Consider the following 22391-nt stretch of genomic DNA (forward strand, 5'->3'; position numbering starts at 1 on the left):
AGAGTCCCCACACTCCCCAACATATCTTAAAGGAGTGGTAAAGGCATGCGTTGTAAAGGCAAATACGTGGTAAAAACGTGTGGTGAAAAATGCGAGGTAAAGGCACAATGTGGTAAAATCCTCGTTGTAAAGGCTGCTTCCACTTTTTAGATCACGTCTACAGCCAGCTTCTGCTGTCTGCTACTGGTAACAGACCTATTGTACCTAATATGAATTTAGAGAGTGCTTCATGTCTGCCCTTCGACTCACGAATCAATGGCTTTCTTGTCTTTCTCAGTTCCTTCCTTCTGATTCAATGTCTTTCCTTTCTATCTTATCACTGTATCAGAAGATGGTTATCTTAGGCACAATTTTAAATAATTCCAAGATGGCTGCCTGTGTGTGTGTGTGTGTGTGTGTGTGCATGTGTGCGTATGAACGTTCATGTGCAGCAACCTTCTTGGAATGGTTTAACTTTTGTTTTAAGAATAATCAATCATTCAGCAATACCACCTTTGCATACACACAAATGTGCGGCAGATATCGTTTCATGATTTTTCTTCAAACAATAGAAAAAACATCTGAAGATGGCCACCATGCTCAAACGCTCCGTCCATCATCCCCTTTTGTATCGCTTTGGTCGCCCTAAGTGTGGCAGGGTATGCTCAGACGTGAGTCCCTTGCTCACTTGGCCACTGGATTCAAGATAGCCTGGCTGATGAGGATTATGAATCAGAAACCGGTCCCAGGATGCTTGTTTCCGGTCCATGGAAGACATGGCTTGGCAGTTCGGGCTGTACTGTTCCCATGAGGCACAGGGTCAGACTGATTTGCATATAGCCATGTCTGAAATGGGGTGGCTGAGTGGGCTAAAGAATGGTGATGGATTAAACCCAGATCAGTTGACTGGGGGTGAGTGTTTGATTTGCTCAAACGCTCCGTCCATCATCCCCTTTTGTATCGCTTTGTTCGCCCTAAGTGTGGCAGGGTATGCTCAGACGTGAGTCCCTTTCTCACTTTCACCACTGGATTCAAGATAGCCTGGCTGATGAGGATTATAAATCCGAAACCGGTCCCAGGATGCTTGTTTACGGTCCATGGAAGACATGGCTTGGCAGTTCGGGCTGTACTGTTCCCATGAGGCACAGGGTCAGACTGATTTGCATATAGCCATGTCTGAAATGGGGTGGCTGAGTGGGCTAAAGAATGGTGATGGATTAAACCCAGATCAGTTGACTGGGGGTGAGTGTTTGATTTGCTCAAACGCTCCGTCAATCATCCCCTTTTGTATCGCTTTGTTCGCCCTAAGTGTGGCAGGGTATGCTCAGACGTGAGTCCCTTGCTCACTTGGCCACTGGATTCAAGATAGCGTGGCTGATGAGGATTATGAATCCGAAACCGGTCCCAGGATGCTTGTTTCCGGTCCATGGAAGACATGGCTTGGCAGTTCGGGATGTACTGTTCCCATGAGGCACAGGGTCAGACTGATTTGCATATAGCCATGTCTGAAATAGGGTGGCTGAGTGGGCTAAAGAATGGTGATGGATCAAACCCAGATCAGTTGACTGGGGGTGAGTGTTTGATTTGCTCAAACGCTCCGTCCATCATCCCCTTTTGTATCGCTTTGTTCGCCCTAAGTGTGGCAGGGTAGGCTCAGACGTGAGTCCCTTGCTCACTTGGCCACTGGATTCAAGATAGCCTGGCTGATGAGGATTATGAATCCGAAACCGGTCCCAGGATGCTTGTTTCCGGTCCATGGAAGACATGGCTTGGCAGTTCGGGCTGTACTGTTCCCATGAGGCACAGGGTCAGACTGATTTGCATATAGCCATGTCTGAAATGGGGTGGCTGAGTGGGCTAAAGAATGGTGATGGATTAAACCCAGATCAGTTGACTGGGGGTGAGTGTTTGATTTGCTCAACCGCTCCGTCCATAATCCCCTTTTGTATCGCTTTGTTCGCCCTAAGTGTGGCAGGGTATGCTCAGACGTGAGTCCCTTGCTCACTTGGCCACTGGATTCAAGATAGCCTGGCTGATGAGGATTATGAATCCGAAACCGGTCCCAGGATGCTTGTTTCCGGTCCATGGAAGACATGGCTTGGCAGTTCGGGCTGTACTGTTCCCATGAGGCACAGGGTCAGACTGATTTGCATATAGCCATGTCTGAAATGGGGTGGCTGAGTGGGCTAAAGAATGGTGATGGATTAAATCCAGATCAGTTGACTGGGGGTGAGTGTTTGATTTGCTCAAACGCTCCGTCCATCATCCCCTTTTGTATCGCTTTGTTCGCCCTAAGTGTGGCAGGGTATGCTCAGACGTAATTCCCTTGCTCACTTGGCCACTGGATTCAAGATAGCCTGGCTGATGAGGATTATGAATCCGAAACCGGTCCCAGGATGCTTGTTTCCAGTCCATGGAAGACATGGCTTGGCAGTTCGGGCTGTACTGTTCCCATGAGGCACAGGGTCAGACTGATTTGCATATAGCCATGTCTGAAATGGGGTGGCTGAGTGGGCTAAAGAATGGTGATGGATTAAACCCAGATCAGTTGACTGGGGGTGAGTGTTTGATTTGCTCAAACGCTCCGTCCATCATCCCCTTTTGTATCGCTTTGTTCGCCCTAAGTGTGGCAGGGTATGCTCAGACGTGAGTCCCTTTCTCACTTTCACCACTGGATTCAAGATAGCCTGGCTGATGAGGATTATGAATCCGAAACCGGTCCCAGGATGCTTGTTTCCGGTCCATGGAAGACATGGCTTGGCAGTTCGGGCTGTACTGTTCCCATGAGGCACAGGGTCAGACTGATTTGCATATAGCCATGTCTGAAATGGGGTGGCTGAGTGGGCTAAAGAATGGTGATGGATTAAACCCAGATCAGTTGACTGGGGGTGTGTGTTTGATTTGCTCAAACGCTCCGTCCATCATCCCCTTTTGTATCGCTTTGTTCGCCCTAAGTGTGGCAGGGTATGATCAGACGTGAGTCCCTTGCTCACTTGGCCACTGGATTCAAGATAGCCTGGCTGATGAGGATTATGAATCCGAAACCGGTCCCAGGATGCTTGTTTCCGGTCCATGGAAGACATGGCTTGGCAGTTCGGGCTGTACTGTTCCCATGAGGCACAGGGTCAGACTGATTTGCATATAGCCATGTCTGAAATGGGGTGGCTGAGTGGGCTAAAGAATGGTGATGGATTAAACCCAGATCAGTTGACTGGGGGTGAGTGTTTGATTTGCTCAAACGCTCCGTCCATCATCCCCTTTTGTATCGCTTTGTTCGCCCTAAGTGTGGCAGGGTATGCTCAGACGTGAGTCCCTTTCTCACTTTCACCACTGGATTCAAGATAGCCTGGCTGATGAGGATTATGAATCCGAAACCGGTCCCAGGATGCTTGTTTCCGGTCCATGGAAGACATGGCTTGGCAGTTCGGGCTGTACTGTTCCCATGAGGCACAGGGTCAGACTGATTTGCATATAGCCATGTCTGAAATGGGGTGGCTGAGTGGGCTAAAGAATGGTGATGGATTAAACCCAGATCAGTTGACTGGGGTGAGTGTTTGATTTGCTCAAACGCTCCGTCCATCATCCCCTTTTGTATCGCTTTGTTCGCCCTAAGTGTGGCAGGGTATGCTCAGACGTGAGTCCCTTGCTGACTTGGCCACTGGATTCAAGATAGCCTGGCTGATGAGGATTATGAATCCGAAACCGGTCCCAGGATGCTTGTTTCCGGTCCATGGAAGACATGGCTTGGCAGTTCGGGCTGTACTGTTCCCATGAGGCACAGGGTCAGACTGATTTGCATATAGCCATGTCTGAAATGGGGTGGCTGAGTGGGCTAAAGAATGGTGATGGATTAAACCCAGATCAGTTGACTGGGGGTGAGTGTTTGATTTGCTCAAACGCTCCGTCCATCATCCCCTTTTGTATCGCTTTGTTCGCCCTAAGTGTGGCAGGGTATGATCAGACGTGAGTCCCTTGCTCACTTGGCCACTGGATTCAAGATAGCCTGGCTGATGAGGATTATGAATCCGAAACCGGTCCCAGGATGCTTGTTTCCGGTCCATGGAAGACATGGCTTGGCAGTTCGGGCTGTACTGTTCCCATGAGGCACAGGGTCAGACTGATTTGCATATAGCCATGTCTGAAATGGGGTGGCTGAGTGGGCTAAAGAATGGTGATGGATTAAACCCAGATCAGTTGACTGGGGGTGAGTGTTTGATTTGCTCAAACGCTCCGTCCATCATCCCCTTTTGTATCGCTTTGTTCGCCCTAAGTGTGGCAGGGTATGCTCAGACGTGAGTCCCTTTCTCACTTTCACCACTGGATTCAAGATAGCCTGGCTGATGAGGATTATGAATCCGAAACCGGTCCCAGGATGCTTGTTTCCGGTCCATGGAAGACATGGCTTGGCAGTTCGGGCTGTACTGTTCCCATGAGGCACAGGGTCAGACTGATTTGCATATAGCCATGTCTGAAATGGGGTGGCTGAGTGGGCTAAAGAATGGTGATGGATTAAACCCAGATCAGTTGACTGGGGGTGAGTGTTTGATTTGCTCAAACGCTCCGTCCATCATCCCCTTTTGTATCGCTTTGTTCGCCCTAAGTGTGGCAGGGTATGCTCAGACGTGAGTCCCTTTCTCACTTTCACCACTGGATTCAAGATAGCCTGGCTGATGAGGATTATGAATCCGAAACCGGTCCCAGGATGCTTGTTTCCGGTCCATGGAAGACATGGCTTGGCAGTTCGGGCTGTACTGTTCCCATGAGGCACAGGGTCAGACTGATTTGCATATAGCCATGTCTGAAATGGGGTGGCTGAGTGGGCTAAAGAATGGTGATGGATTAAACCCAGATCAGTTGACTGGGGGTGAGTGTTTGATTTGCTCAAACGCTCCGTCCATCATCCCCTTTTGTATCGCTTTGTTCGCCCTAAGTGTGGCAGGGTTTGATCAGACGTGAGTCCCTTGCTCACTTGGCCACTGAATTCAAGATAGCCTGGCTGATGAGGATTATGAATCCGAAACCGGTCCCAGGATGCTTGTTTCCGGTCCATGGAAGACATGGCTTGGCAGTTCGGGCTGTACTGTTCCCATGAGGCACAGGGTCAGACTGATTTGCATATAGCCATGTCTGAAATAGGGTGGCTGAGTGGGCTAAAGAATGGTGATGGATCAAACCCAGATCAGTTGACTGGGGGTGAGTGTTTGATTTGCTCAAACGCTCCGTCCATCATCCCCTTTTGTATCGCTTTGTTCGCCCTAAGTGTGGCAGGGTAGGCTCAGACGTGAGTCCCTTGCTCACTTGGCCACTGGATTCAAGATAGCCTGGCTGATGAGGATTATGAATCCGAAACCGGTCCCAGGATGCTTGTTTCCGGTCTATGGAAGACATGGCTTGGCAGTTCGGGCTGTACTGTTCCCATGAGGCACAGGGTCAGACTGATTTGCATATAGCCATGTCTGAAATGGGGTGGCTGAGTGGGCTAAAGAATGGTGATGGATTAAACCCAGATCAGTTGACTGGGGGTGAGTGTTTGATTTGCTCAACCGCTCCGTCCATAATCCCCTTTTGTATCGCTTTGTTCGCCCTAAGTGTGGCAGGGTATGCTCAGACGTGTGTCCCTTGCTCACTTGGCCACTGGATTCAAGATAGCCTGGCTGATGAGGATTATGAATCCGAAACCGGTCCCAGGATGCTTGTTTCCGGTCCATGGAAGACATGGCTTGGCAGTTCGGGCTGTACTGTTCCCATGAGGCACTGGGTCAGACTGATTTGCATATAGCCATGTCTGAAATGGGGTGGCTGAGTGGGCTAAAGAATGGTGATGGATTAAACCCAGATCAGTTGACTGGGGGTGAGTGTTTGATTTGCTCAAACGCTCCGTCCATCATCCCCTTTTGTATCGCTTTGTTCGCCCTAAGTGTGGCAGGGTATGCTCAGACGTGAGTCCCTTGCTCACTTGGCCACTGGATTCAAGATAGCCTGGCTGATGAGGATTATGAATCCGAAACCGGTCCCAGGATGCTTGTTTCCGGTCCATGGAAGACATGGCTTGGCAGTTCGGGCTGTACTGTTCCCATGAGGCACAGGGTCAGACTGATTTGCATATAGCCATGTCTGAAATGGGGTGGCTGAGTGGGCTAAAGAATGGTGATGGATTAAACCCAGATCAGTTGACTGGGGGTGAGTGTTTGATTTGCTCAAACGCTCCGTCCATCATCCCCTTTTGTATCGCTTTGTTCGCCCTAAGTGTGGCAGGGTATGCTCAGACGTGAGTCCCTTGCTCACTTGGCCACTGGATTCAAGATAGCCTGACTGATGAGGATTATGAATCCGAAACCGGTCCCAGGATGCTTGTTTCCGGTCCATGGAAGACATGGCTTGGCAGTTCGGGCTGTACTGTTCCCATGAGGCACAGGATCAGACTGATTTGCATATAGCCATGTCTGAAATGGGGTGGCTGAGTGGGCTAAAGAATGGTGATGGATTAAACCCAGATCAGTTGACTGGGGTGAGTGTTTGATTTGCTCAAACGCTCCATCCATCATCCCCTTTTGTATCGCTTTGTTCGCCCTAAGTGTGGCAGGGTATGCTCAGACGTGAGTCCCTTGCTCACTTGGCCACTGGATTCAAGATAGTCTGGCTGATGAGGATTATGAATCCGAAACCGGTTCCAGGATGCTTGTTTCCGGTCCATGGAAGACATGGCTTGGCAGTTCGGGCTGTACTGTTCCCATGAGGCACAGGGTCAGACTGATTTGCATATAGCCATGTCTGAAATGGGGTGGCTGAGTGGGCTAAAGAATGGTGATGGATTAAACCCAGATCAGTTGACTGGGGGTGAGCGTTTGATTTGCTCAAACGCTCCATCCATCATCCCCTTTTGTATCGCTTTGTTCGCCCTAAGTGTGGCAGGGTATGCTCAGACGTGAGTCCCTTGCTCACTTGGCCACTGGATTCAAGATAGCCTGGCTGATGAGGATTATGAATCCGAAACCGGTTCCAGGATGCTTGTTTCCGGTCCATGGAAGACATGGCTTGGCAGTTCGGCTGTACTGTTCTCATGAGGCACAGGGTCAGACTGATTTGCATATAGCCATGTCTGAAATGGGGTGGCTGAGTGGGCTAAAGAATGGTGATGGATTAAACCCAGATCAGTTGACTGGGGGTGAGTGTTTGATTTGCTCAAACGCTCCATCCATCATCCCCTTTTGTATCACCATGCATGCACATGCATTTTAAGTTAATTTACCCAAAGGTGTCAGCCATCTATGTATGTACCCACATGGACATGTTTTTTCTTTTGTTTTAAAAAATAGTTCAAAGAAGGCTGCAGAATTTGCACGCTCATGCGTGGTGGCCATCTTTTTTTTTTGTAACTATTTGAAGATGGCAGCCATGTAAAAAGTATTGGTTTTGCCAATGCTTTGTTGCTTAAGTTACAGATTTGTCTTACAATTACACTCAGAAAAATCAAATGCAATCAAAGGAGGAGAGTGGTACATGGAACAACTGTATGCTGGAGACTGTTTCTAATGACCTATGGTGTGTTCTTCTTTTGTTGTGTAAGATTTACTACCCAAAAGAAAGACAGCTAAGACCCATGTACTCTACTATACGTTTGCAAATGTTTGAATGAATGGCTTTATATTTCGTGCCCCAGACTGTAAACTTGCTAATATGTTAATAGTAACTTTCAATAAATGGTTTGGTTATGTGATAAGAAGTGCTATTCATCCAGGAGCAATGTGGTGATATGGCAGTTTAACTATGCACTATATTATATATATAGATTATGTGGGATGTGTTATAATTATCGAGGGAACGGTGAAGAAGTAAAGACAAGAAAATAGAAAATGCTAGCATACGAATACTATCCTTTTGCTTAATTTTAAACGGGCCTACACTCAACATATTGATATAATACTTCCCTCGCAAAATAGATCCGCATTTCTTGTCTGTACCATATGTTTTCACTCAGAAAATGCTGGAGGGGCATTATAAACATTGTTTAGGCACAGAAAAAGCAACATGTAATAACTGTCTCTCATTAAAAACACACTGGTATCCAGCCAGACAGTTTTCTATGCTGAGGCACCACATTAACTGAAGGTAATAAAACAAAATTATAGTTTTATGTCTGAAACAAGGTCAGACGATTTTGAAAACTACTGTATAATTACAGGAAAAACACCCGTTCTCTCTCTATTGTACGTTCTTGGAAAAACCCAGGTACATTATTGGCAGGAACTTTCCCAAGCGGTGTCTTAGCGTGCGTGTAAGGTGGAAAAAAGCATGTGTATAAAACAGAAGCCTTACCAATGCAAGCTTGTTTGGTTGGAGTCCTTTGGAAACCTGAATGGCATTTGCAATAATAGGAACCAGGTGAATTAACGCAGTCTCCATTGGTGCACGGGGTGGAGGCGCACTCATCAACATCTGTTAGCAGAAAGAAGATGACGAGATATGTCAATGAAGAATTTTGTAAAGGAAGAAAATGAAACAGAGGAACAGCTGCCTTGCATAGCTTCAGGACATATTTTATGGGGCGCATACTACGATGGAGGCACGAGCTATAGTTCACCATTCCATGAAGAGGCCATCAAGGGAGCATGTAACAGTGAGTGACTGACAAACACACAAATGCACAGACGCCCACACACATATCATCACATTCCAAAGATAGTGCATTTGCCACAACATGCCAACTTCATCTTGGTATTCCTGTGCAAGCTGGTAGTAGGATTGGAGACCTCTGCAGCGACTAATCACTATTAGAAATTAGAAGCGAGATGGCCAGTGAGCGAGAGCACAAAGAGCATGAAACTACAAGGACCATAATGCCTCACGGAAGTGGCACAGCCGATATACACACGTTTGGTAGGGACATGCGCTTTCAGGTTCAAACAGCACAATTAAATTAGGAGTATCTCGGCAAAGTGAGGGTGAGGTTAAAGATTACAAAATGTAATCCCAGAGAGAAGCACCCTCTGATTTCGGGGCGTATACAATGCACCAGCACCCAGAGGCTATTGAAAACGATGGAAGTTGCAATATATAAAAACAGCATAACGTAGCATAACAAAATAAAATGACATCAAATCACATGAAATAGCACAACAAGACATGAACTGTGAGGACCTAACACGACAGAGCACACTCGCAGAATCAGAGTCTTTTGTGTGCATCAGTAAAGCATTTTTCCATCTCCTTGCCTCACTGTGGCTAGTCACTTCTGGGCGGGGATTTAATGGTAGAAGGGGCGACCAGGTATCAAACTACTAAGGGTATCTCCCTGCCAATGACCGAGGCACATTCCTGAAGTATCATGAACTTAGCCAGATACACACTGAAGGGCTGACGGGCATGCCACTGGCATGAAGTGTGCAAGGTATGCAAATCGCTTTGCAGTTGGGCAATTAGGAAGTAAGCTAAGTGACATGCCATGCCACAATATGCATTTTCCTGTAATATTTTAGTTACAATAATCAGTTTAATGACTGAATAGTTTATAAAAGTGAAAAGAGGTACTTGAGAAATTTCTCCATATCTCACCCACCACAGTGTGGGACAAAAGCGTTATAAATCTGCATTTTAAGATAGCCCAATTTCTCAGCTTGACAAGCATGGGGCAGACTCTGTTCAGCCTTATTAGTGATCTCACAAACTAACAATAGATCCAATTATTCCAATACATTAATTTGAGCAACGACCTTGCACCTCGATTTCCTGGTCATATGAGCAATATGTGTCCTTATCTAATAAAGCCCAATTAACTATAGGTTAAACAAATATCACATCCATGTTTCTCCTTTAGATAATCCTGGGTAATCTCCATTTCTGCAAGGAAATCTTTGTAACGTTTTTCTAATTTAACAGGAGGAAACATAAGAGTTAGAAATGGGGGTCTCTAGTTGGCAGAGGTAGGCACCTTTGTCCAAATAGGGATCATTGCTTCTAGTCAGGGTAAGGGGGATACACTTCTAAAAAACTCCTGCTCACCCCCTTGGTAGCTTGGTACACGCAGACAGGCTTATCTCAGAGGCAGTGTGTAAAGCATTTGTGAACACATACAGTAATACAGTGAAAACACTACAAATGGACACCACACCAGTTTAGAAAAATAAGTAATCTCTATTTAAACCAAAGCAAGATCAAACGACAAAATCCACAATACAGTAATAAAAATATGACTTTCAGATGGTAGAAATAGTTCAGTTCAAAGCAAATTGCAGATGCAACACCTTTCACACAAAGTACCAGGGATGCATCACGCAAACAAACAAAACGGGCCGCAGGGAAGGTGATGCATCGGTTCCTTACACACAGGGAAGGTGATGCGTTAGTTCCTAGTTCCGGGGGAGGTGATGTGTTGGTTCCTTACTGCTGCACTGGGGAGGTGATGTGTCAGTTCCTTACCGGAGAGGAGGTGATGCATCGTTTTCTTACTGCGTGCGGAGGTGATGCATCAGTTTCTTACTGTGTCCCCCAATGATGCGACAAACGTGGCGCCTCGATGCGATGCGACGATCTGGGTCGATGCTTTGATTCGTCCAGCTTCCAGCGAGAAAAACAGTCTCTAGATGTCCAAAACAACAGCAGACACCCCTATGCCGGTCAGAACTCCAAGCAAGGAAGTTCAGTGGAGCTGATGGTGACGTCTTTGTGTCCCTGAGACTTCAAAACTGGAGGCAAGCTCAGTTTCAAGACCTTGGAGATCTTCCTCCACCAGGGGACACAGCAAAGTCATTTTCCCTTTCCTTGGCAGAAAGTAGCCACTGCAGGCCAACCCCAGACAGCAAACAGCACCGGGGCAGTATTCCTCCTCAGTTTCTCCAGCTCTTCTCCTTGGCAAAGGTTCCTCTTGATTTCCCAGAAGTGATCTAAAAGTCAGGGTCTAGGCCCCTCTTTTTATACCCCAAAATCCTTTGTTCTCTGAAGACAGAGAGTGTCTGTACCCAGCCAAAACCTGTTCGGTGGGGCACTTCGAAAGTGCACAACAACCTCCATTGTCAGTGTGAGCCCTGGCTCCAGACACACCACAAGGGGGCGGAGACGTCGTTGGGAAAGGCAGGCACAGCCCTATTCAGGTGAAGGTGCTACTCCTCCCACCACTCCAAATGCAGACCAGGCCTATTCAGCCCAACCCTGACTCATCAGACTTCTGGAACCGCTGCCCTCTCCAGCCCCAGTCATCCAAAAGCCAGTCATGCAATACACAAACCTAGCAGAGGCACACTGGATGGTTAAGCAAGAAAATACCTACTTTCAAAAAGTTTTATTTTCAAACACAGAATGTAAAAATCACCCTCACTAAAAGATGCACTTTAACATTCTAAGTTCAGTTATATTAAACTTTACTTTTCCATCTGGTTCCTATGGTCAGTTATGTTTATTAGATGTTATAAAAAAAACTCCCCATTCAGTTCTATGGGATCAGATAGCCTTGCAATAGTGAAAAACCAAATTGGCAGTGTTACACTATCAAGACATGCCACACACATCAAGGCATGTCCTAACTTTCACATACAATGCGCCTTGCCCACAGGGATACCTTGGGCCTACCTTAGAGGTGACTGATGTGTAGAAAAGGGAAGGTGTAGGTACTGGCAAGTGTGTGCACTTGCCAAGTCGACATGGAAGTCCCAGACTGCACACAGGCTCTGCAATGGCAGGCCTGAGTCACATTTTACAAGCTGCTTCTGTGGGTGGCACAATCAGTGCTGCAAGCCCACCAGCAGCATTTGATTTACATGCCCTGGACACACATGGTGCACTGTACTATTGTCTAACTAGTAAACCAAATAGGCAACCATGGAAACACTAATCTTTAGTCAATTTACAAAGAGAGCATATGCACGTTAGCACTGATCAGCAGTGGTAAAGTGCCCAGAGTCATAAAACCACCAATAACAGGTCAGAAAAAATACAGGAGGAAGGCAAAAAGGTCTGGGATGACCCTGCAAAAAGGGCCAAGTCCAACAATAAGTAAATACCAGCCTGCCTTCTTTGAACATATCAATGAAAGACACATGAGTTTGCTTTAACAAAATGCATGAATCAAGTATAGTTGAAACTGCACCAGATATTGCAAACAATTCAAGAGACACTAAATATCACTGCAAACGCGTTAATTAGCTTCTTCTAGCCAATTAGATAAACTACAGGTATCCATGAGAGAAATCAATACACGTACGTGTAATTAATAATAATCAATGGCCATGCATATAAGATTATTTAGTTGATTGTGACATTATGTCAGTATTTTGTGTCATGTCCTACTGCCAAAATGCGCTCTAATGCCAATTTATTTGATGAAACGCCAATAAATAAAAAGTGAAGGCTTGGTATGGCTGTAGTGGCACATCTTTTGGACAAACCAGTAGGTAATGCTAACAACTGGAGAAATCTCTTGACTACTTGGAGACTTTCCATGTATGAGGTAATTTGAATGGGTGAGCGACTGAATAGAATATTATTAAATGAGTGGATGAATTAATGCATAAGTGTAAGGATTAGAGTCAGAATACAAGCATTATGAGGGATTAAGTACTTAAACCCACCAGTCAATGAAGAGGCAGATGTAACCAAACTATTGGCTCGACCAATGCTTTTATGGTCTGGCGTAGAGACAACTTTAACCAACCTCATTCTTCCCAAAGAATTCATAATAAAATACGAATATAGACATATATTCAGTGGCTTTGGATCACCCCTCATCATCCACTTGCCAGTGAGAATCAGTCACATTTTGCTTCAACCCCACCACAGCATACAGCACGGGCAATGGGTTAACCCAGTTCATGCACTTGCATGATCGAATACGGCATTTTGCCTGATCACATGTGCACAATGACTGACAAGGATGGCACTCCATTGCCGTGCTGGTCTGCTGGGCTACTTCCTTATTTTTAAATTTTTTATATGTTTGCCTTTTTTACTTTTTGCATATTAATGCCCAAAAATGCAAACTTGCATGAATTTTTGATTTATTTATAAAGGTTTATAAAGCACAACAGTTACCCACCCATGGTGTCCTTTCAAGGTAGATCACTTTACAGAAAAAGGTGGAGGCGTACAATCATTGTGTACATTCCTATGTCTTGAATGGTATTCTGAAAGCCATATGGACTGCAGTTAATTTTAGGGAGTGAGGGAGCACATTTCAGGTTTTAGCCTTAATGAACATACAGATATGCCTGCCATTTTATGATGATATGGTCTCTGGATGGAAAGAAGATTGGCAGAGGAAGAGCGAAGGACCTGTGAGGTGGAATGTTGTAAGGAAATGTTTTGAGTGCATTTAGGTCCTTGATCATGTAAGTTCCTATGGCAAAGGAGGGAGCTCTAAAAAGATACCTTTTCTGAATGGTACGTGAAGGTAAATTGATTAGATGTTGGGAGATGTGGAAATATATTTTAGGTTGAATAGGAGATGGGATTTTGTGTTTTTAGTTGTTCAAAGATGAGCAATTTGTTTCTTACTTAAACTCATTAAAACTGAATTGCAATAGTATAGTCTGGCCATAAAGGTACATCGAATAACCAATTTCCTTAGGTCAAGAGAAATACAAGGTAGAATTTTACGAACACATTTTAGCTAAACGTATCTAGTAGAGGTAATTCTGGTAATGTGATCATGGAATGAGAATGTAGTGTCCAAGATTACACCAAAGGTTTTGGCTATTGAAATGGGAGTTGATGGAGGAGGACATTTTCTGGCTACCAGTCCGAAGGCCAGATCACAGTGCCACCAAAAACTAGAATCTCAGTCTTGGAAGCATTCAGCCTTAGCAAGTTGTTATTCATCCATCAAGAGATCTGAAGTGTGGGACTCAATGCAGAGCCCTGAGGAACACCATGCATATTACTTCTGCACTGTGACTGAAATGGTGGGCCTGGTGATTAGTTGGCTAGAATGGAAGTGAACCATTTAGGTGCAAGTCCTCTCATCACAGTCTGGCTGAGGCGGATATGTAGGATTTAATGGAAAAATGTATCAAACACCATCGATAAGTCTAAGAGGATTAGGAAGGATGAGTTACCTGCATCTAAAGATGTAAGCAGTTCAGCAATTATTCCCAAGAGAATGGACATTTCCTCTTCTTTTAAAGCCATCATAAACAGAGGGGGTGTAGGATTTTGATGGCGATTTGTGGATTTATTTCCAGGGATTGCTAAGTCTACTGCTTCTACAATATAGGTGTTAAAGAGCGTTACATTATTATCTATGTAATTTTGCCAATGAGGGACAAGTAGCTGTATGTTTTAGGTCAAGCATATTAGGCTGTAATTTGTACCAAGGGTGGTAGGCGTGGAATATCAAATCTTGAATATCAACGGGGCACTTACCTTTCAATATTTTGTCTCTCAATATTGTTGGGGATATATTCTGTCCTATTGATAGTTGGAATTCAATATTCCCAGCCACAATCAAACCAAGGATGTTTATAGGAAGTAATCCTGATCAATTAAGGTAAAGAGGGGAAGCAAGAGTCAGGAAGGGAGAACAGTATCACTGAATAATCAGACTATACTATGGGAAGAATTCTTCAAATTAAATTGAGTCTACGGGAAGCTAAAAGCAGATCAATGCCAAACCTATTGGCTTTGTCAAAGCTTGTTTCTTACTGTGAGCATGGGGGTGCCACTGATGTACAATTTCTTCAGTGCAGATTTATTAGTGTCTAAATTCCTGCAGTCAACATTTATAACATTCTTAGTGCTGGAGGATCATTAATAACAGATTCAGAGAAGCATTGCATGAGTTTTAGTCACAACGTCTGCTCTTGTCTTCTTTATTTTTCCTTCCTTCAGTAGATATATTATACAAAAATCTGGAAATCCAGAAAATGGGGAATAGTTGCTCTAAGCTGTACAACTAATCCTGAAGGATACAAACAAACCCATGAATTACATTTAAAGCAATGGCTTTCAACTTCTGCACTTAAGTGGTCTGCTTTGTGATCGCTATGAGTTTACTGATTCCTTGAAAGTTGACTTCTAAAAAACGCCCTGACACAAGGACAAACATACATTAAAATTCTATAAAAATTATGTTTGTATCGGTTTTTTCAGTTCATATCAATCCTGATGAGAACCTTTAAGTGTGAAGGTTTCGAAATGCGTTGATGTATTCTCAGCCGAAAGTACAGGATATTAATGAGTGCTGGAATGTCGGTGGATGGTATTGGATAGTGATAAGGCCACTCTTTTGTGCCGAATCAGCCCATTCAGGAGGAATTTAATTGGTGGTAGTAGTAGTGGAAGAAAAATAATATTTCCTCTTGGCCATTGCAATTCAGAACTGTTTGATTTATGTTGTATGTTGGTATGTATTGATTTGGATTTGTTTTTGTATTTTGTTTTGTGTGGGTGGATAACAATGTATGGCACTGAATAGTGATTAGATGTTTGCATTGTATGTTATGTGTATATCAGTGTGTTATGTACAAATTAGTATATTGCTAAAATTGTTATAAAGAAAAAAGTAGAAGAAATTAAAAGCTGCTCACTCTTATTAAATATAGTGGCCGTGAACAATCATGAAGGTTTCTAGTGTCATGGTTAGTATTGGCGGATTATTTGAATTTACGATGGCCTAGCCTTGCAAACTGTTTAAGAGCCCATTCCCAGTATAGGTATTGAACTTTTAGAAAGTGAACACTTCCCTGCACTCATAGCTCTCTGTGCCTGTCTCTATTACACATCTGGGGTGAGTCACAGCTACACTTTATGCATTCCCTTTAGACAGCCACTAACACAGGAAGGTTGGGTGTGTATGAGTACCCACCTGCACACATCTGCATTCTAATGGCCCTGCCTGGGCAGGGTTGAAGGCAGAGGCTAACACTTCACTTAAACAGGTCAAGCCCTGTCCCCACACAAAGGGCTGATTTACTCCCCATAGCTAGTCTGGAGCCATGGCTGAGAAGAAAGGGGGACCTGTGCACTTCAAGGGCCTGGTTTGAAGTCACCCCCACTTCAGAGGTACATTTCAGTACAAGTACTCGATCTCTGGCCCTTTAAAATCAGACACTTCTGGACCTACAACTGCACTTTGTCAGAAGGACTGCTGTGCTGCTTAAAGGACTCATTGCTTGACTGCTGACCTGGAAGGCCTGCTTTTCTCCTGTGTTACCCAACTGCTTGTTGCTCTCTGACTCTGCTGAAGTCAGGACTTACAGCCTGATTCATGTACAATCCGTTTTGCGTGGCACTAATAGCGAATCATAGCGACTCGCTATTGAGGACACGCAAAACGGCATTCATGTAGGAATTGCTAATGAAATAGCGATTCCTACATGTTCTTTATTTGCGAGTAGCAATTTGCTACTCGCAAAAACTCCCCATTCATTCCTATGGGCCAAGAGGCCCATAGGAATGAATGGGGAGTATCCCTTATTTGCGAGTAGCAATTTGCTACTCGCAAATAAGATAGCGATTTTAAGGGTGCCAGGGGTGTCCAAAGGACACCCTGTTGCACCCCTAAAAAGCACATTTGAACAGGTGTTGCGCACACACATGTCCAAAGGACATGTGTGTGTGCAACATGCAACTTAGAAAAATGCTTTTAAAAGCATTTCTCTGAGTTTTTGCTATTTACCGAGAGGTCAGACCTCTCGGTAAATAGCGACCCCAAAAGTGCTAAATCGCAATTTCTTGATGTGTCATGAATAGCATTTGAGGAATCTCTAATAGAGATTCCTTAAATGCTATTCCTCGCATATTTGCGACTTCTTAAATAGCGATTTTTGCATTTGGTATCATGAATACCAAATGCAAAAATCGCACTCGCAAAGGGCCAGATTCTCAGAATCTGGCCCTTTTGCGAGCGCTAATGGCTACATGAATCAGGCTGAATATTTGTAAAATAATGTGTACCTGTGCCGAAGCGCTGCTCAGAAGCCCAGCCGGTGGTATTAACCCCTTGGCCGCGGCGTGAATTCCGCCACGCCGCTAGGGGTGTGGGGGCGAGCGCGGCACTGCTATGCTTGTGACGGAACCACGCCATCATGAGCCACGGGCGGCGTGTGCTCATGACGGCATGGTTCCGTCATGGCCCCGCCTGCTCTTTACTTCGCCCACACAGGCGGGGAATTATTGCCGCGTGGGCGGTGCGGCCGAGGCATGACGGAACCACGCCGTCATAAGCACACGCCGCCCGTGGCTCATGACGGCGTGGTTCCATCATAAGCAGGCAAGGGGTTAAATGTCAGCATGCTGAATATCTAGGCTGCATAATTCTGAGTCCACCTCAGGTCTCTTTAATTCACTACCAGACATTGCTTCCCCCTTATCTTACACTTGCATGTTCCTGCTTTCTTCCTTGGTGATGGCTTTGCCATCATTCTCTTCTTCTCTCTTTCCCATCTTTGTGTGTTTCCCTGTCTTGCTCTTGTGAAATGTTGGATGAGCAAAAATATGTGCGACCCCCAGACATTAGTGCCAGTGGGTCCATCGGCAACCATGGGCTCAAATTAAGCACTGGCTGAAGGAGAGCTGGACTCTGCCTTTTCTTTCAAGTGTGCTTCAAGGGCTTGTTTGCTTGCCTCCAGCTGCTTAAGACTCAGGGATACCAAAGTCTCTACCCCAGCTCCTGTGCCTGGTTCACTGGTAGTGGACCCAGATACTTGCAGCATGGACATCGGCACATCTCTTGTCTCCGTGTAGCAGAACTGGTGCTTCGACCCGGTTGCGGGAGTAAAATCAGCTCTTCACTCTTGGAAGCAACGCAGCACCTCGAGAGCCTGAAGCATCAGAACCGTGCAACGCCGCTGCAGCAGCTCGGAGAGATCGATGCATCTCTTGACTGCATGGAGAAACCCGGTACAATGCTCTATGGAACCAACGCAACTCAGCCCAGCGTCTCACCTGCAGAACCGAAGCATTGCCATCACTGCGTGGATAAAATTCAACGCATCCTCAACCTGCGGGATCGACATAGATGCATCTCACAATGCATCCCGCAGTCGCGACCAGGAAAGTACTTTGTTCACCGGGGCCTACGTGGGTCTTGGAGCTGGCCAGCACTCCATCGTGGTCAGCCCGTACTTTGACTTTCCCCTGGTCTAGCATGACCTCAAGTAACCCTCAAATCGTTATTTGCTTCTAAGTGCTACTTTTACATTTATTCTTTTAAAATGCATATCTCGACTTGTACTTATTGGATTTTGTTATTATGGTCTTGTTTTGCTCAGAATATAATAATTATTTTTTTGAAATCTGTCTGAAGTCTTATTGTGGTGTTTTCATTGTGTTACTGTGTGTGTGTATGTTGCACAAATACTTTACACATTGCCTCTTTAGATAAGCCTAACTGCTCCGTGCCAAGCTACCAAAGGGTGAGCACAGGTTATCATTAAGTGTGTATCTGATTTAACTTGACTACGATTGTGGTTCCTGCTTGTACAGGGTGCATACTCTGACAAACAGAAACTCAATTTCTAACAAGATGCTAATATCAGGGAAACAGATGTTGGGAAGTAGAATTCACGGATTCCTATGCAACCATCATCACAAGGGTCTAGTCTATATCTTTGGTAGGTCTGAGACCTTTTTCCCATATTTGTTTTAGTTTTTGAAATGTGTAAGAATTGTTAATAATTAGGAGATTGTATATTTTTTATATTCAACCACACTAGGGTAACTGGTATATAGTTACTTTGTTAAATTGGCTTCAAGTGGGATGTACTCTGGGATATCAATAACAGGTGCTATGTATAGCATACCGGTGTGACACAATTGCAAGTATTTAAATAACTGTTAAGTTTCTAGACTGAAGGATTTCATACTATTAGAAGTTATTACTTTTCCCAGGGTCAATATAGGCTGGTAGTCCTGTTGCCTGAAGCCTTTGAGTTTTTTTACTCGTAGAGCCACATTTTTTACCCTAATTTTCCATGTATAGGAATGCCAAGGGATGATTTCATTTATGTCAGGCCTGAAAAGTAAAACACTTTGAAGTGTTCTAAATATTTGCTGGTGTTGATAGCACTTTGTCAACACATTTAAGCTGTCCTATTGATAAAGATGACCCTGATTTGAACACTGGAATTAGTGGCAATGAGATGCTTTTTGTCACTTTGTGCTAGATTTAGAGTTTGACAGATACTCGCAAACATGACGGTTATCTCATGTGCCTTATTACAAGGGCATTAGGATATACTGCACTTCAAGCTTGGCAGATGGGATATCTGTCATATTTTTGATTGATTATCCATCCAGTAAACTCTAAATCAGGTTTCTTTCTTCTAGATACTCAAATTATGCTTTTATACTGCCAAGAGACGTTTGACTCTTCAGAGACACTTATATTGAAATACAATTTCAAATACACTTTTTAGAATCAATCTGCTTACTCAACACAAAACCAAAATGCTCAAGGGACATTTGCTAATTGATGAACTTGAATATACAGGATTTTCCACTATAATTGTCTGCTTTTTGAGGTTTACATTTCATTCACATCAGCAAAAATCTGTGATTGCTATCAATTTACTCCTGAGCAATCAGGTGCATCTGTGCATTATGTTTTGATTATCAATGGGAATGAGTGAGATCACCATCCCAAAATGAGGATTTTGTCATTAAAGAATGTAATCATGGAGTGCCCTATTTTATCTAAAGATCAATGTTTTAGTGACCATGAACATGATATACAGTGGCTGAAGGGTTCCTTAAGGTAATAGTTTTGGCTTTAGGACAGTCCAGAGTGGATATGTTTGACAAGCCATTGGCTTTCTTTTTTCTTTTGTTAAGTGTTTTTCCTTTTTATGTTGTAAGATAGAGGGTATGCAACGGAAATTGAAAAGGAAATTAGGAAATTACCCTTAATTCAGAAAGGGACTGAATTGTCTAATTATGAATACTAAATAAAAGATGTACTTTGAAAAGGGCCCTTTGCCTCACAAAAACAAAAATTAATTAATATGATGGAGGTAACACATAAAAAAACTAATGGCCATTAGTACGTAGTATGAAAAGGTACTACGGTGACTGTGAAGCATTTGGAAAGCAAAGTAAGTGAAATTGTCTCAGAAAAATATACAGAGCTTATGTATGTAACTAATAAAACAATACATCTGTTTAACAGATTTCAGGTATCTGAGGATGTATTACCTCCAAAATCAAGGAGGCTGACATAATGAGAAGCAAACAATCCAGGGCGTGTGGCCCAACTGGAATGGCTAATGCACTGTTGAAGGCAAACCTCATATAACTGTCATAGCTACTCTATGTTGGTGGCTTCTAAATCATACCTCTTGTTGGATAGGTGGCATTCATATCCATATACTGAAAACATTTGTCCCATATAGATACAAGAATGTGTAAGTGCTTCAGAGGGGAGCACTTAAGGTTTACACAGTCATCCCAATTCAGGTATCGAAGATTTTTGGTTCAAATTATTACTTTTGACTAAGTATGGGCGAATTTTGTGGATTCGCGGTCCACGAATTCGTGCGAAATGGCAGAATAATCCGCGAGTTTGCGGATTTTCCTCCGAACTTGAGGATTTTTTTGCCATTTGTCACACGTGTGTCTGTAACTTTGCCACCGCGCCGAAAGGCACCGAGGTACCTCGAGTGAGCTGTCCATCAAAGTGAGGAAAGGGCAGGAATATGTTGCATACCCTAGTGTGTGTGTGGCAGGGCGAAACGGGTGGGGCTTCCATGCGAGTTCACAAGCCTCTTTAAGGGTCAGAGACCGATCAGGGCAGCAGATGAGAAGGAAGCAGGCTCCTGGTCACAGGAAGTACACGGGGATTGCGCTTGAGAAACTCCTGGATGCAAAGACCTCTATCCAGGATTACATCAAATTTAGGCGGTAGATATTGGGAGGAAGCACACCTGCCTAGCCTCGACCGTGCTCACTAGTTGTTTGGGTGCCAAGGTCCCTCGAGTGAGCTGTCCATCATTGTGAGGAAAGGGCGCGAAGACGTTGCATACCCTAGTGTGTATGTGGCGGGGCCAAACGGGCGGGGCTTCCATGCGAGTTCACATGCCTCTTTAAGGGTTAGAGACCGATCAGAGCAGAGATGAGAAGGAAGCAGCCTCCTGGTCACAGGAAGTACACGGGGATTGCACTAGAGAAACTCGTGGATGCAAAGACCTCCATCAAGGATTATATCTAATTGTAGGAGGTAGATATGGGGAGGAAGCACACCTGCCTAGCCTCGACCGTGCTCACTAGTTGTTTGGGCGCCGAGGTCCCTCGAGTAAGCTGTCCATCATTGTGAGGAAAGGGCACGAAGACGTTGCATACCCTAGTGTGTCTGGGGCTTGGCCAAATGAGCGGGGCTTCCATGCGAGTTCACATGCCTCTTTAAGGGTCAGAGACCGATCAGAGCAGAGATGAGAAGGAAGCAGCCTCCTGGTCACAGGAAGTACACAGGGATTGCGTTAGAGAAACTCATGGATGCAAAGACCTCCATCAAGGATTACATCTAATTGTAGGCGGTAGAGATATGGGGAGGAAGCACACCTGAACACACAAGAGGTGTAGTAGAGTACACACAGAAAGTGACCACAACGAAACGTAGACATAGGGGAATTCAATCATTGGAAAAAGTTGCCCTCACTCACATACCGAAATATGTGACATTCTACCATCATTGGGCCTGCTTGCAATACACCCTGGTGTAGCCACACCCAGGGCGGAGCATTAGGGAGGGGGAAAAAAACAATAAATTTCACTCAACAAGACAAACCATATATCACAGACAACATGTAACATATAATGTGATGTGGTTTGTGCCAATCACCAAGTGTCAGAAATAATAGTGCGACTAAAGTGCAGTTAATAGGAAATGTTAAAACTGATTAAGGGTGCCAACTGAAATAAGTGTTTTATTGGACATTACCTGGTACCCCTATCAGGATTAAAAACTCAAATTGGGATGGGAACTGTCTTGTTCGAGACATGAGGAGCTCACAAGACCTCCCTCCTGATACTGCTTATGTCGACATGTTTCAACCGTAATAAATGTGCCAATGCTGGTCACCTCGGTATTCTTCAGGACAGTCGCCTTTTATTTCTGTCTGAGCCCTACCGCAGTTCGGTATACTGGGCCCCTTGGAACTGAGCCGGTCTTTACAGATCCTTGCCCTCGCTTGTTACATGTAGAGGCTTATCCCGAAATACGGAAAAACACTTACTGTGGATAAAAGAGAAAATAAAGTAATGTAGTACGCTCTCTTTTACCATCTTCAAGCTTGCCATCTTTATTGTGCAAACCATTTGTGTCTCTCTTATATCATGCTGTGTCATGGTTAGGCTGGTCATGAATCCTCTTAATTCATTCATGATCCTTCAGCTGAAGTGAGATCTCTTTTCCCACCCTTCCCAGCACGCGAGCACAGTACTGTCCGACCTCGTGCTTCTCGATCGGATGGCTCATCAAACTTCGCTTACAC

The 22391-nt window shown here is 44.6% G+C and overlaps 1 protein-coding gene across 1 annotated transcript in view; it reads right to left on the reverse strand.

The window, feature by feature from the left end:
* FBN2 (fibrillin 2) overlaps positions 1-22391 on the reverse strand; it is a 1174837-nt gene that overhangs the window by 388627 nt on the left and 763819 nt on the right. Inside the window, exon 12 of the mRNA XM_078675609.1 lies at positions 8296-8415. Within this exon, the coding sequence (XP_078531735.1) occupies positions 8296-8415 (120 nt within the window). The remainder of the gene's footprint in view (positions 1-8295; positions 8416-22391) is intronic.

The sequence above is a fragment of the Lissotriton helveticus genome, chromosome 2_1 (assembly GCF_964261635.1).
Source record: "Lissotriton helveticus chromosome 2_1, aLisHel1.1, whole genome shotgun sequence".
Lineage (NCBI taxonomy): Eukaryota > Metazoa > Chordata > Amphibia > Caudata > Salamandridae > Lissotriton > Lissotriton helveticus.